At 45.0% G+C, this 15,560-nt stretch overlaps 1 protein-coding gene across 1 annotated transcript in view; it reads right to left on the bottom strand.

Moving 5' to 3' along the window:
- Positions 1 to 2,893: 2,893 nt before the first annotated feature.
- Positions 2,894 to 15,560, bottom strand: part of PLCD3 (phospholipase C delta 3) — a 144,296-nt gene continuing 131,629 nt past the window's right edge. The window contains exons 15-16 of the mRNA XM_030221243.1: positions 12,935 to 13,084; positions 2,894 to 5,362 (exon numbers count right to left, since the gene is read on the bottom strand). Of these exons, the coding sequence (XP_030077103.1) occupies positions 5,274 to 5,362; positions 12,935 to 13,084 (239 nt within the window). The 3' untranslated portion in view covers positions 2,894 to 5,273. The remainder of the gene's footprint in view (positions 5,363 to 12,934; positions 13,085 to 15,560) is intronic.

Genomic DNA, 15,560 nt, shown 5'->3' with positions numbered 1-15,560 from the left:
AATGTTCTGTCCCCCCTCTCCTCTGATGTCCATGCCCCCTCCTCCCATTTCCGCCGGCCAGCGCCTCCCTCCCTCTGTCTCTGTGGCCTCCGACAGCAAGGAGGACGTGTGCGGGTGCCCCAGCCCTGTGTATGTGGCAGCTGCTGTTTAAAAAGTTTTACCTCCTGCTCGTCTGGCAACACTGAAGTGCAGCAAGTACAGACGCTGCTTGTTTCAGCTGTTCCTCTGGTCCCGCCCTCATTTCCTGTTTGCAGAAGGGCGGGACCACAGGAACTGCAGAAACAGAAGCGAAACCACAGAGTTCCCTTGAGGGTGGGGCAGTGATCTGGCGTGCGATTACGAATACTACATGGCTTCACTGCCACGCTGCCATGGAGTCAGCTTCAGAACGTTGGAGGTGCGAATTATTATATATATATATATATATATATATATATATATATATATATATATATATATATATATATATATATATATATATATTCACAGCATAACATTGTTTCCCTGAACAGTTTCTGGAGACATTTCAACAACTATCAGTCCAACACTGGTTGTTCAGACTACTACTACTACTTATCACTTCTATAGCACTACAAGGCATACGCAGTGCTGTACACCATACACAAAACACAGTCTCTGCTCAAAGAGTTTACAATCTAGATAACAGTGTCTTTAGCCATCTCTCTCCTCTCCAGTCTGTCCAAAATTCTGCAGCACAACTTATTTTCCGCCAAAATCGTTTTACCCACACTAGCCCACTCCTCAAGTCTCTTCACTGGCTCCCTGTCTGCTTCCGCGTACAGTTCAAACTTCTCTTACTGACCTTTAAATGCATCCATTCTGCAGCCCCCCATTACCTCTCCTCTCTCATCTCTCCCTACATTCCTACCCGTAAACTCCGCTCGCTGGACAAATCTCTCTTGTCGTCCCCCTTCTCCTCCACTGCTAACGCCAGACTTCGTTCCTTTTCCCTCGCGGCACCTTATGCCTGGAATGGACTTACTGAGCCTGTACGCCTAGCTCCATCTCTACCTATTTTCAAATCTATGCTGAAAACCCACCTTTTCACCACTGCTTTTGGCTCCTAACCACTACTCAATTCCGCTATCCTTCAATTCCCCTATCCTTGTTCCTTCTCACCCAATACTTTCCTCGCCCTTAATTGTCTTGTCTGTATTTCTAGATTGTAAGCTCTATCGAGCAGTGACTGTCTCTCTGTGTCAGGTGCTCAGCGCTGCTTGTGTCTGGTAGCGCTATACAAATGTTAATAATAATAATAATAATAAAGGGCCGATAAAGTCACATCATACGGCAGTTTGTAAAAATCGAATGCAGAAGCACCCAAACCCCCAAAGTTCTTGTATAAAAAGTTTTATTTAGACCAGAGACCTACAGCAATAATACACTGAAATAAACTTTTTCTTATTACATAACTTTTCCATATATTATATTATACATTGGCTTTGCAATATTACATATATACAATATTTATATATATTTTTTTTAAAGTCAGTTGCAGTGAGTTTCCTCCACAGAGTTTTACCAACTTGAGATAAAACTACAGGACTCCCATACAAGAAAAAGCTAAATGAGAATTCCTCTCCCAGGATGCGAAAACTCGTTTCAATAAAACCAGAGAACAGTATATGGATATGCACAGTACCAGCAGGCTACAGGCTGAACTGGTTTGCTGCAGGAGTGGCGAGGCAGGATCTGTACTGGGAAATGAGGAGGGCGCTTGGGCTGCAGTCTTTGCGAGCATGCGGGGTGCATTGTTAAAGTTACAGGAGGGACATGTGAAATTCAGTAGACTTAGACCAGCCGATATTCAGCCTGGGGGGGTGGGGGGAGCAGGCTGGCTAAGTCCCGCGACTGACGTTGAGTCCGGATATTTCATGCCGGCCTGTTTCCGGTGACCAGCATTGAATATCCGGGTGTTTTTCAGCCGGTTTAAACTCAATCTGCCAAGTTAATATTCAGCGCTGGCTGGTTAAGTTCATAGCGGCCAAAGATAGGACTATTTAGCCGGCGACACACTGAATATTTGCAGCTAGCTGGTTACGTGGTGTGATATAGCCAGCTAGCTGCTACGTCCAGCGTGTCTCAATTTGGAACTATCACCCAGCTACCATGTACCCCAGGCGGTAATTCCATTATTTATGCGTGTCCAATACAGGCGGCAGAAAATTATTTTTTATTGTCTACTGCGTGGCGCTAACCAGGTGGTAAATCGGCAGTGTACACGGATGCTTACCTCCCAGTTAACGCACGAGTCCTTACTCCTAAGTCAATGGGTGGCGGTAAGGTCTCAGGCCCAAAATGGACATGCGACAATTCTTATTTTGCCGCATGTCCATTTTTGGCCCCCTCAAAAAGGCCTTTTTTGCAGGTGCGCTGAAAAATGGACCTGCGCGCGTCCAATACACGCGCCTACAACAGCGCAGGCAATTTTTCAGCGCACCTCAGTAAAAGGACCCCTAGATACAGCACCTGAAAATTCCATGTGGAAAAAAAATACACCTAGGCATACTCTGTAAAGTACAACTAAATTTTATAGAATAGGGTTAAATTTCTGCACTATAGAATATCGCCACACGCCTCTCCACGTGACCAAATATAGTTGCGGTCATTTACACCATGTTTTACCTGACATAAATCCCGATGCTTAAATTAGGCGGAGTGGGTATATTCTATAACAACGCGCATAGATTTTAGAAATGCCCGTGCTCTGTCCATGGCCACGCCCCCTTTTCAACTATGCAACTTAGAATTTAGGCACACCTCGTTAAGAATACGCTTAGCGAGCTGTGTTTGTAAGTCTTAATGCCAATTAGTGCTGATCATTGCTTGTTAACATCCAATTAACAGCGCCGATTAGCTAGTTAACCAATTAAGTTACGCGTAACATTATAGAATACACTTTGATTTCCGCAAGGAAATTAAGGCGCCATATATAGAATCCCAGTTTATGTGCTAAGTGATAATTGTCAGCAGAGATAACCAATTATCATACACTGAATATTAGCGCTTAGTCGATTAAGTGCTATTTAACCGGCCAGGGAGGAGATTTGGTATTTAGCCAATGCCTTTTTCAGTCAATATTATCTTAAGGTGAGTTATGTTCAGTTACAGTAGGTTTTTGCCTGTCCCTGGAGAGCTCGCAATCTAAGACGCCCTTTTACTAAAACATTTTAAAATATGGGCTTAATGCATTTTAACCCAGGAGTTTCCCAAGCACTAAGGCCAAATTTAATATGTCAGTACTTAAGGCTTTAAAAATGATTTTTCAGGTCCTACGCTAATTTTTCCATTAGTGTGCACATACTCTTCCCGCTGTCCACGGCCAACAGTGGCCAAAGTTTTGGTAACTTCGTCAGCTGTTGTCATAACGGAACTGATTTGTGTTCATCATGGTCTGTAACTACAGTAGCAGCTGGTCCTAGACTGTATATTCTCTTGTAATAATACAAAAAAGGCTCCTATGAATAAAATAATTATTTCTTTATAATATTAGGAAGCACTAAAAATATGTTTAAAATAAACAATTTTATCTGTATAACTCCATATTGTCCAACGAGGCTCCTCTTGTGTTGTAAGCACCCCGGACCCTGACAGGGCAGTCATGTTTGCCCTGTGATACTTTCAGTGCGAATTTGCTTATTCCTTTGACAGTGCATCATCTATATTTACATGGCCTTTTTAAAGACCTATCCAGTCCCCACTAGCATCAGTCCTCTTTTGATTTTTACACCATCAGACTCCTGAAGCAGGCATCTTTGTATGCCAAAACACGGTTGCCGTGTCGAGTCTGAACATTCGTTTTAAGAAATAAATTGGATTGTTGAACCAGTGGTCTGTCTAGCTGTCCTTGATTTCCCACTTCTGGACTTTCTGTAAGACGAATTTTAAAACAGTTCCTTGGGTGAGTGTGTGGGGAAGAGTTTCACCTCCCTCTGAATTCTTGTGGTTTCTGTTGTACCTTGCTTTTTACAGAAAAGGATTGGTGGAGACGCCTCAGCTCCAGCTGGTACGTCTCATGACAGCTGCTGTTTTACAACTCAATCTTTTCATCTGAATTTTCACTGCCAAAGGTTTCATCTGGTTCCAGAATCCCTCCTGACGTCTCGTTCCTCATCCTTTCCCTTTTTCTCTGCACTGTGGGTAGACACGTAGCTTTGTTAATTGGACGAGCAAGACCTCCTCCATTTATTGATACAGCTCAGAGCCCAAAGCTGCAATTTTTAGGTTGAGAATTGGTAACCCTGGGGTACAAGTGTCAAAGAGGCATCCATGGCAAGCTGTCCTGATACTCAAATGGCACAACTGCCCGTGAAAGGAAATCCTACTGCTGGAGGCATCCTCTTATCTTGAGATCCAAAATGGTTCCCGGGAAGATTGCCTATTACCCTCCCCATTGTAGAAGTTCAGGAACATTCCTTTGTTGGCGTTTGCATAGAGAATCTTTTCCATTGTCCAACAGCCTCAGCAACCACCTTTGACAATCCTTGTTATATTATCTTTGTCTTCTCTCTCTCTTCCATATCTGTCACCCTTCCCCAGTGGGGGAGGTGGAGAGGAAGGTTGAAGAATTCCATTAACTGTAATACTACAGTTGGAAGCAATCACTACATTTCCAGTGTCTTTGCTGGTTGCACAGATTCACAATGCAGATGAGGCATAGAATAGATTTCTTCACCTAAATGAAAATCAGCTTCTACAGCTGTTGTCATAACGGAACTGATTTGTGTCCATCATGGTCTGTAACTACAATAGCAGCTGGTCCTAGATTGTATATTCTGTTTTAATAATACAAAAAAGGCTCCAAAGAATGAAAAATAATTATTTCTTTATAATATCAGGAAGGACTAAAAGTATGTTTAAAGTAAACAAGTTTATCTGTATAACTCCATAGACGAAACTGTTTTGCCCAGATGCCATCAATATTGTTCAACGAGGCTCCTCTTACGTTGCAATAGTTGAAAATACAAGGGGCCGGGGGTGAAGCGAGGAATGGCATGCACATGATACAGAAGTCGGTAGCCGTGTGCAGTTCTTTTATATGGCTGGATATGTCTCTATGTTCAGGTGTGTCAATGCAGGACGGAGCTTGCATTTTAGTGTAGTGGTTGGCAAAGACTCAGGCTTCTGCTTATATACTGAACTCAGTGCATTGCAAACTTTGTAGCCGTGTGAAGATAGTGGGAGGAGGGTAAGATGTCTTCACTGGGTCTAGTAACCCCTATTGCATTGTGTAATGGATTCCCCTTTCTCGTTCATATACTTTCAATAGTGATGTGAACAAAGAGAGTTGCAGGAGACAGAGATGTGCCATCCTTGGAGAGCAGGTGGATGTGGCGATACCCTGAGAATACAAAACGTATGGTGAGTCATTCTGAGAAGAGATCACCTCCTGCTCTGCACCACTCCAGCTGGCCACCTCCTTACCGGCCCTTTTCTCCAGGTCACAATGTTTCTGCTGATTCCCACCGTTCAGCTCAAACCCTATTCTACACACATTAGAGACTTTTGATCCAATAGAGCAGTGGTGTTCACTCTCAGTCCTTAAGGGTGGCCAACAAGTCAGGTTTTCAGGATATCCCTAATGAACATGCATGATAGAGATTTACATACAGTGGAGGCAGTAGGCATACAAATCAGGGGGGCCCGGGTAGGCCTGGGTCCATTGAAAATTGTGACACTCTTGTTAAGGATGGCAGGGATCCCCAAGTCCCGCCAACTGAAGAAGTCCTCCTCTGGCAAATGAAACTCTCCTCTGCTCTCTGCAGCCAGCAGCACTCTCCATGGGACACAAGCTGCAGAGAATATGGGACGCCAGCAGCGTACTGAGGGCGGTCCACCCCAGGTGCACGCTGAAGGAGGGGTACAGGGAGCAGCCGCATGGCTGTTGGCTCCGTCGGTTCCCTGCTCCCTCTGCCCCGGAACAGGAAGTAACATCAGAGGCAACAGGGAACCGGCAGAGCCGACAGCTGCGCGGCTGCTCCCAGCACCCCAGGAGGTAAGAGCAATGCACCCGTGGGGGGGGGGGGGGGTTGGAGGTGATGCACCAGAGGGACACGCTGCACCTGGGGGGTGTCAATGTTGCACCGAGAGGGAGGACGACACTGCACCCGGGGGGGTGCGCAGTGGCGATCCACCCCGGATGGCAGCCGACCAAGGAACACCACTGGTTTTGGCCACCGGTGGAGGAGCTCTTCAGCTATCAGGGCTTGGGGATTCTCGCCAGCTCCATTATTTATTGAGTTGGACATTGTGGGGGAGCGGGGATGAATTGTGTGCCCATCCACTCTGGACCAAAAAGAGCATGACTAGATACACCACTGATGCAAATCTCCTGACTAAATGCCAGCTCCCAAAGCCCAGAAGTGAATCTCAAGGCATTGAGGACTGCAATTAGTTTGTAGAAATTCTAAATGCTCTTGGATGCAAACTTTAAGGATTACTAAAGTCCTTCAGGCAGTGTTCATACTGGGCCCAATATCTAAAATGATTCAGGAAAGTACGGATGTGATTTGATATACTGACTTTCTCCGGTTCCAAAGAAGGTGGTTTACATATTATATACATACTTATTTTGTACCTGGGGCAATGGAGGGTTAAGTGACTTGCTCAGAGTCGCAGGGACCTACAGTGGGAATTGAACCTGGTTTCCTTGGTTCTCAGGCTGTTACACCAGGGGCGTATCTGAGGTTCAGCGGTAGGGGGGGCAGGGGCTAGAGTGAGGGGGCCCATTATAACCCCCCCCCCACCGCCGTTAACCCTCCCCCACCGCTGTTAACCCTCCCCCGCCTACTGCCAACCCTTTCCCCGCCTACCGTGGTCACCTCCCCCCGAGGTCCGCTCCTGCCGTTTTTTTTAAATATTACTTCAGCTGGCGGGGGACCCCAACCCCCGCCAGCCCAGCCGAGGTCTTTAACTTCTTCATCCTCGTGCTGTTAAACCTGCAATGCATCCTTCCAGTTGGACGGAGTTTGACGTCGCAGCACGTTGACGTCCTGCACATACAACGTGCTGCGACGTCAAACTCCGTCCAACTGGAAGAATGCATTGCAGGTTTAACAGCACGAGGATGAAGTTAAAGACCTCGGCTGGGCTGGCGGGGGTTGGGGTCCCCCGCCAGCTGAAGTAATATTTAAAAAAACTGGCAGGAGCGGACCTCGGGGGGTAAGTGACCGCGGTAGGCGGGGAAAGGGTTGGTGGTAGGCGGGGGAGGGTTAACGGCGGTAGGGGGTCCAGGGCGAAATCTGCGGGGGCCCAGGCCCCTGTGGCCCCACGCAGATACGCCCCTGTGTTACACTAAACATTAGGCCACTCCAGAGAGGCTCCAGGTCATAGAAGTTGCCTGTCAGGGCTAACTGAGTATATTCAGCAGCACTTAATCAGACTGTGCCATTGAAAATCTCTAGTTGGCACCCAAGTCAAAACGGGCTATTTTGGGGTGGTTCTGGGGTCAGAGTTAGCTCTTGGCCAGTTAGGTAACCACATAAATAGGACCGCATAAAAGTCAGTCCCATCTTTATGCGACTTGCCTTAGCTGGTTAATTGCTGAATATCACACTTAACTGGCTTTGTTTTCACCGTCGAAATTCAATGCCAGAGTCCGAACATGGCCCAGCTTTGAATTTCCAGGGATAACTCCAGCAGCAGTCATCAAAACACTGATCACTACAGCTGAATATCAGGCCCACGGTTTTTAATCCCTTTAACTAGATGTAAATGAAATGCAGTTGGATCTCATTCTGAGTGTACAACCTCCCCGAGTAAAGGATCTCTGCTTCACGGTATGAGATCCTTAGTTTGGTAAGTTTCTCAACCCAGTCCTCAGGATACACCTAGGCAGTCAGGTTTTCAGGATATTCACCATGAATATTCACGAGACAAATCTGCAAGCATTGCCTTCATTCTATGCAAATCAATCTCATGCATATTCATTGTGGCTATCCTAGAAACCTGATTGGCTGGGGGTATCCCAAGGACTGGGTTGTGAACCCCTGTACTCTCTTTCAAATTCTAAACAGCTTTTTGATATTTTTAGAAATCAAGTTCTTCTCTACACAGCTAATCAGGAATGCTTTCCTGCAGCCAGTTTAGCTAAATACTTTTCTGATAAGATAGTTAAGATCAGAGATTCAATAGCTCCTAATCTGTAAGCAGTTATCGATCTTTCTAATACAGTGAGCACAGCTAATTCTGCAATCCCTGCTGACAGATTTTGGAATTCGTTCCCAGTTATTGGAAAGGATAAGATTAAATCTTAATCCTCTGATATTCAAAACCATTTAACCAGCCAGGATCGGCACCTGGATGGTTAAATGCCCCATAATTGGCTGTCCACAAATTTTCAGCAGGACATGTCTGGCCTTGACCTGCTGAAAATGCCCAGTTAGCAGCTAGTTGGTTACACTGCATGATATAACTGGCTGTCTACCTATTTTCAGTGCATCACCGGCTAAGTTTGGCAGCCATATTTGGCCTTGTGAATACCAGCCCTATCTTTGGCCAGTTCAAACTTAACCGGCCAGCACTGAATATCAGCTTGGCTGATTTACGTTTGAAGCAGCCAAAAATAAACTGGATATTCAATGCTGGTCACCTGAAATGGCCCGGCATTGAATAACTGGGCTCAGCACCGACCACAAGAGTTAGCCGTGCTAATTCTCGCAGTCTGAATTTCAGGCCCTAATTAGCTAACTTTTCCTCCTCATGTTGTCTGTCAGATAGTTGTCCTTCTAATCTTATGAAAGACCCCCATTCACAGATTATAGACTGGCTTACCACCTTCTTAAATAGCCTTTTGAAAAATGGTCAATTTCCTTCAAGGTTAGGTAGATTTATTCTTACTCCCATTCTTTAAAAAATCCACCTTGGACCCTAGCTTGCCTTCTAACTTTAGGCCAGTAGAATGCATTCCAATACTTTCAAAACTGTCAGAAGCTATAGTGGCTGATCAGCCTGCTGAATTTCTGGACTATCGCAATCATCTCAGCACAGTACAATTTGATTTTAAAGCATATCACAGTACTGACGCAGCAATACTTGCATTGGTCTCCAATGCTAAGGTTTAATTATCAAAAGGAAAGGCTGTTCTTTTATTACAGTTTGACCTTAGTGCCACTTTTTACACGGTAGATTACGATACACTTTTGTTCAAGTTAAGTTCTTGGCATATTAGGTAATGTTTTGGTTTAGCGAATTTTTACTTAAATAGGCAGTACATTGTTAAAATTAATGATGGTCTTTCTGAGAGTTAAGTAACCCCCTGTGGGGTTCCGCAGGGTTCCCCACTTTCACCTATATTATTTACCCCCACCCACGTTTACTAAACTGCGCTAGCGGCTGTTGTGCAATATTGCTGACACAACCCAATCACTCTGAATGGGCTGTCGGCATCACCATGCAGTTTAGTAAACAGGAGTCAGTGGCGTACCAAGGGGGGGGGGGCGGTCCGCCCCGGGTGTCAGCGGGTGGGGGGTGCTCCGCAAGAGCCGACAGCTTTTTTAAAAAATCCGTGCAGCGATCGCCGATGCAGGCAGCACCTCGCGTCTGCCCTGCATGAACTGAAAAGAGAAAATCGCTTCGCTGGCGTCGGGCCTTCCCTCGCTTGTTGTCCCGCCCTCTTTTGAGGTAACTTCCTATTTCCTCGAGGGCGGGACAACAAGCGAGGGAAGGCCCGACGCCAGCGAAGCGATTTTCTCTTTTCAGTTCCGCTGCACGGATTTTAAAAAAAAAAAAAAAAGCAGGGTGGTGGCTTTAGGGTGAACAGGGCTCAGGGCTCTCGATGGAGGGGGGGCTCAGATGGGAGAGGGGGGGCTCAGAGGGGAGAAGGGGATTGGTGAGGGTGCTCAGAGGGGAGAAGGGGATTGGGGAGGGTGAGGGTGCTCAGAGGGGAGAAGGGGATTGGGGAGGGTGAGGGTGCTCAAAGGGAAGAAGGGGATTGGGAAGGGTGGGGGAGCTCAGAGGGGAGAAGGGAATTGGGGAGGGTGGGGGTGCTCATAGGGGAGAAGGGGATTGGGGAGGGTGGGGGAGCTCAGAGGGGAGAAGGGGATTAGTGAGGGTGCTCAGAGGGGAGAAGGGAATTGAGGAGGGAAGAAGGGGATTGGGAAGGGTGGGGGAGCTCAGAGGGGAGAAGGGGATTGGGGAGGGGAGTGCTCAGATGGGAGAAGGGGTCTGAAGCTGGAACTGGGGTCTGACAAGGGGGCAGGAGGGAAAATGGGTCCATGCCTGGGGCAGGTGGCAGAATGGGTCTGGGGCTGAAAAGGGGGGCTGCAAGGCATGTGGAGGATGAAGGGGGCTGGAACTGGGGGCTGAAAAGGAGGGTATTTGGGATAAGGGGGCTAGTACTGGAACTGGGGGCTGAAACGGGGCAGGGGCTGAAACTGGGGGCTTTAAAGGGGACAGGGAGAACTGGCTGGGGCTGAAGCTCGGGACTGATGGGAGAAAAGGGCTGGGGACTGGTGGGATAGTGGGGCTGAAAAGGGGGGCAGGTGGGAGATGTGGGCTGGGGCTGGAACTAGGGGCAGGTGGAATAAGGGGGCTGAAAAGAGGGGGCAGAGAGAGAGGGGACAGACTCTGGACGGAAGTGGGGAGCGTGAGGGATGGCAGACCTTGGATGGATGGGAGAGGGAGGGCAGATGGATTGAAGGGGCAGAGAGAAAGGGCAGATGGTGGGTGGAAGGGGAAGAGAGAAAGAGGGCAGACTGGGGCAAATGTTGGATGGAAGGTGCAGAGATAGAGGACAGATGTGGATGGAAGGAAGTGAGAGAGGGCAGATGTTGATGGGAGAGAGAGATGGCAGACTGGGGCAGATGGTGGATGGAAGGGGAAGAAATAGAGGGCAGATGTGGATGGAAGGGAGAGAGAGGGCAGACAGTGGATGGAAGGGGCAGAGAGAAAGGGCAGACACTGGATGGAAGGGACATTAGAGAGGGCAGACACTGGATGGCAGAGAGAGAGCGAAGACATGCTGGATGGAAGGAAGACAGTGAAAAGAAGATGAGGAAAGCAGAAACCAGACACAACAAACTGTAAATATATATTTTAATTATTTTGCTTTAGGATATAGTATTGTAGCTGTGTTAATAAATGTTTATAAATAGAACATGTAAATAAGGTAATCTTTTTATTGGACTAATTTTAATACATTTTGACTTAACTTTCAGAGAACAAAACCCCCTTCCTCAGGTCAGGATAGGATAATGTAACAGCACTATACTGTATTGACCTGAGGAAGGAGATTTTGGCCTCTGGAAGCTAAATGTATTAGTCCAATAAAATGGTATTATTTTATTTTCTGCATTTGTTTTATTTCTATTTGTTAATTTGTAAAGTGGTGATTGGTGTTAGTTTTTTCAAATTTACATCTGCTGTCTTTATATTTTGCACAGTACTAGGGGACAGTTTCTGTTTCTGCGGTGTTGCATTGTATGCAGAGTCTGGCATCGGGGGTTCAGTTTAATTTTTGTCTAAATAGAAAGTTTATGATTACTTATTCTATAGTGGATTAGGGTGTATCTGTGTTTGTGAAAATGACATGGCTTTCGGTTGGCATTGACTGCAGGATCCACGATCTGTACTAATCTGTCTATTTTCGTTTTACAATAGGTGAATTGATGTTCTAGTGCTCACTGTAGTGTTTAAGATGCTTTCCTTTTCCTTGTGTGACTCGTACAAATTACTGCTTATGGTATGGTAGAATCGCTCTATAGGTCCTCAATGTTTTGTATTCTTGGTATGCCTAGTACTGGATTTGGGGGGGGGGGGGGGGGTGTTAAAAAATGACCGGCCCCGGGTGTCAACTACCCTAGGTACGCCACTGACAGGAGTTAATCTTTACATATCTTTTTTTTTTTATTATTATTATTATTTAGGGTTTTCTACCTTTAGATGTAAAATTTTACTCTTATGCTGATGATATGTTTCTTTTAATTCCTGTGAACATGGATCAGGCAATCACACCAGCCAAAGTCTTAATCTGAATCTCTATGCTATATAGCATTATAGCTCAATACGCTGCTTAAAACTTGAAGGAAAAGAATAAACTGCTTTGGTTTGATCGCTCTACTATCTCATTTCCAGATGACTTGGCATTAACTGATGAAGTGTCTTTGAAGGTTGAACGAACTTCAAAAGTTCTGGGTTTCACTTACTCTTGAAACTCAAGTTAATCATGCAGTTCAAATAGGTTTTTTTTTAACATTATCAACTTTGTAATATTTATCACTTTTTGTTGAAAAGCTTCTATTTTGGTACAAACTCTTATTCTACCTCATTTGGATTACTGTAATAGTCTTTATTCATCTCTCACAGTCAGGTTACGATCTAAGCTCCAAATTTTGCAGAACACTGCCACTAAATTTATATTTCATTTAAAGAAACTTGAAAACCACTCCCGCTCTGATAAGTCTTCACTGGCTCCCTTTACAAGCCCAAATCCTTTTTACATTAGCCTGTATAGTATTTAAACTGTTTAACATCTCTACTCTCGAATATTTTTTGGTTTATTTTCTTTTCCTTCTAATCTCATATTTTCAAGAGCCAGAGATTCATAGTTTTTTATTTTTCCGTTGTTTTCTGGAACTGTCTATACAAAAGTTTGGAGAGCTCAATTTATCAGGCTGTTCAATTGTGACTATCTTTACCTCAGGATCTACATGCTTCCTCTTCTTATTATTCTTTTCAGAAAAATATAAAAATGTATTTATTCAGAACATTTGTCTTAATTACTCCATAGCATTTTTTGTTATCCACTTTGAACCATTTATACTAGGAGTTGGTGGCATACGAACGTCATATTACATTACCAAAGGGAAACCCCAGCAAAGGTAATGCTGATCGGACTCAGTAGCCACAGACTCTGCTTGCTGTAGCTTTGGAAAGTGCATATTGTCCCAGCCTTGCTGACCCTTTCCAGACTCACCTGTCTTGAGACTTGAGAAGGGCAGTGTGAACTGCCCCACAAAGTCATTGCTGGATGTTGTATCATAATCTTCCACAACAAATCGGACCAGCGCCAACTCAGGGACCCGGATCTGATGTATTAGGGTCTCATTCCAAATGGGGTTGAAGCCTACACAGGTTTGGGAGAGGGCAAAGAGACAAAGTCAATGAATCTAAGATCAGAGGTGTACATAAGTATATAAGTATTGCCATACTGGGACAGACCGAAGATCCATCAAGCCCAGCATCCTGTTTCCAACAATGGCCAATCCGGGTTGGCAAGATCCCCAAAAAGTGCAATACATTTTGAGCTGCTTTTCCTAGAAATAAGCAGTGGATTTTCCTCAAGTCCATTTTAATAATGGTCTATGGACTTTTCCTTTAGGAAGCCAGCCAAACCTTTTTTTAAAACCCTGCTAAGCTAACTGCTTTTACTACATTGTCTGGCAACAAATTCCAGAGTTTAATTACACACTGAGTGAAGAAAAAACTGCCTAGTAAACATCTTTGGATCCAGTTTCTATCTGATGCTAAATGATTGCTCCAAAGTCATTCTATAGCACCATTAAAATGTTTGGTTTTAGAATTAAATTGAGGCCCTTTTTAAGGCAGGGGTCCCCACATCTGGTTGTCAGGGGTGCCACTGGTGGCAGTGCATGCAAATAGATCTCATGCATATTCATTGACTAGTTCGCAACCCTCCACAACCAATTTGGGGACCACTGTTTGGCATCTCTGACAACCAGATGTGGGGACCCCTGCCTTAAAAGGGCCTCAATATAATTCTAAAACCAAACATTTTAATGATGCTACAGAATGACTTTGGAGCAATCATTTCAGCCTCAGATAGAAACTGGACCCAAAGATGTTTACTAGGCTGGTTTTTTCTAGGAGATCCATTGCAAAGAAAACATTTGTAGTTGGATCAGAAACTCTGTTATCTTTTCCCTTGTGAATTACAATAAAAAGCAGAAAGTACTCACAAGCATCAAAATCTGGAATTAGAGAAAGCGCAAGTTAGTAAGGAAACTTGCAAAGTAGATATTCTCAATTAACTTTTACAGCAGATATGTCCAAGTCCAGTCATTGAAGGCCACGAACAGGCCAGAATTCCAGGATATTCCTAATGAATATGAATGAGTGGGGTTTGCATGCCCACTTCCTCCACTATATGCAAATCTCTCTCACAAATATTCAATAAGGATAGCCTGACTGTCTGGCCTGTTTGCAGCTCTCAAAGGCCCAAAATTGGACATGCCTTTTTTATAGAGAGAAATTGCGCTTGTCCTCATGTAGCCGTAAGAAGTAAATTCAACAGCGTGAACAGAGCACTCAGCTCCAACTTGAGGGGTTGATAAGATACAGGCAGAACTTCCTATAGATAGCTTACAGCTGGGGTTCTCAATCCACTCTTTGGGACACACCAAGACAGTCTGATTTTCAAAACATCTATAATAAATATATGTGAGATAAATTTGTATGCACTGCCTTCATTGTGGGTGTTCTAAAAACCTGCCTGGCTGGTTGTGACCCAAGGACTGTGTTGAGCTGCTGAAGAACTGTCATTGTGATACTGACCTCATCTTCCACGGATGCCCTAAAAACCGACAGTAAACTCACTGGTCCATTAAATAGCTGTTCACTGCTTCCCTCTTTATAGGACATTCATGTTCTTCCCCATCCACTTGTCTTCATAAGCCTTCAGAGTCCTCTATTCAGTAACCAGAGGGTTCTCCTTATAGCACGGTCATTTCTTGACACAAGCCCCTGTACACGCGTTTTGACTGCGCCAAACCACTCCGAGAAAAACTGCATTGGCTACCAATCAAAGAACGCATTACTTTCAAAATCTGTACGACTCTTCATAAAATTATTTACGGTGAGGCACCGGGATACATGACAGACCTCATCGACCTGCCAACCAGAAACACCACAAAATCTGCACGATCATACCTAAACCTCCACTACCCAAGCAGCAAAGGACCCAAATACAAATCCACCTATGCATCCAGCTTTTCCTACCCTAAGCGCACAACTATGGAACGCATTGCCAAAAGCAGTAGAAACTACGCTCAACCACCTAAATTTTCGGAAAGCACTAAAGACAGACCTGTTCAGAAAAGCATACCCCACCGACCCTACATAAAAATACCTGGACACTTGCGACACAATGTAACCAAAGACCGTAACGGACATTACCTGACTCTTCTTCCCCCTTTCCCTCTCTAAGTTCCCCCCAATTGTACCTGCCATACATGTACCTCATTCTACCACCATATCACTTTGTATTCATTCATACCATGTATTTGTTCAGACCGGAATCGGCTAATGCCGTTATCGGTAATATGTAAGCCACACTGAGCCTGCAAAAAGGTGGGAAAGTGGGATACAAATGTAACAAATAAATAAATACACATAGGAACCAACTCTATGAGCACCCCCAGTATTGAGAAAATTCCTTGTATGTGTCCAGGGAGGGGTTATTTCCACTGGGCTTAGCACCCCCAATAATTTTGAAAAGTTGGCTCCTATGCCTGCACACAGTGGAAGAGATGAGTATGCCAGCCAGCCAGGGTGGGCTGCTTACTTGGTCCCTTGTGCTTTGT

The sequence above is a fragment of the Microcaecilia unicolor genome, chromosome 12, assembly GCF_901765095.1.
Source record: "Microcaecilia unicolor chromosome 12, aMicUni1.1, whole genome shotgun sequence".
Classification (NCBI taxonomy): Eukaryota; Metazoa; Chordata; class Amphibia; order Gymnophiona; family Siphonopidae; genus Microcaecilia; species Microcaecilia unicolor.
Note: the sequence above shows the minus strand (reverse complement) of the source record. Positions and strands in the feature narration are given on the sequence as shown.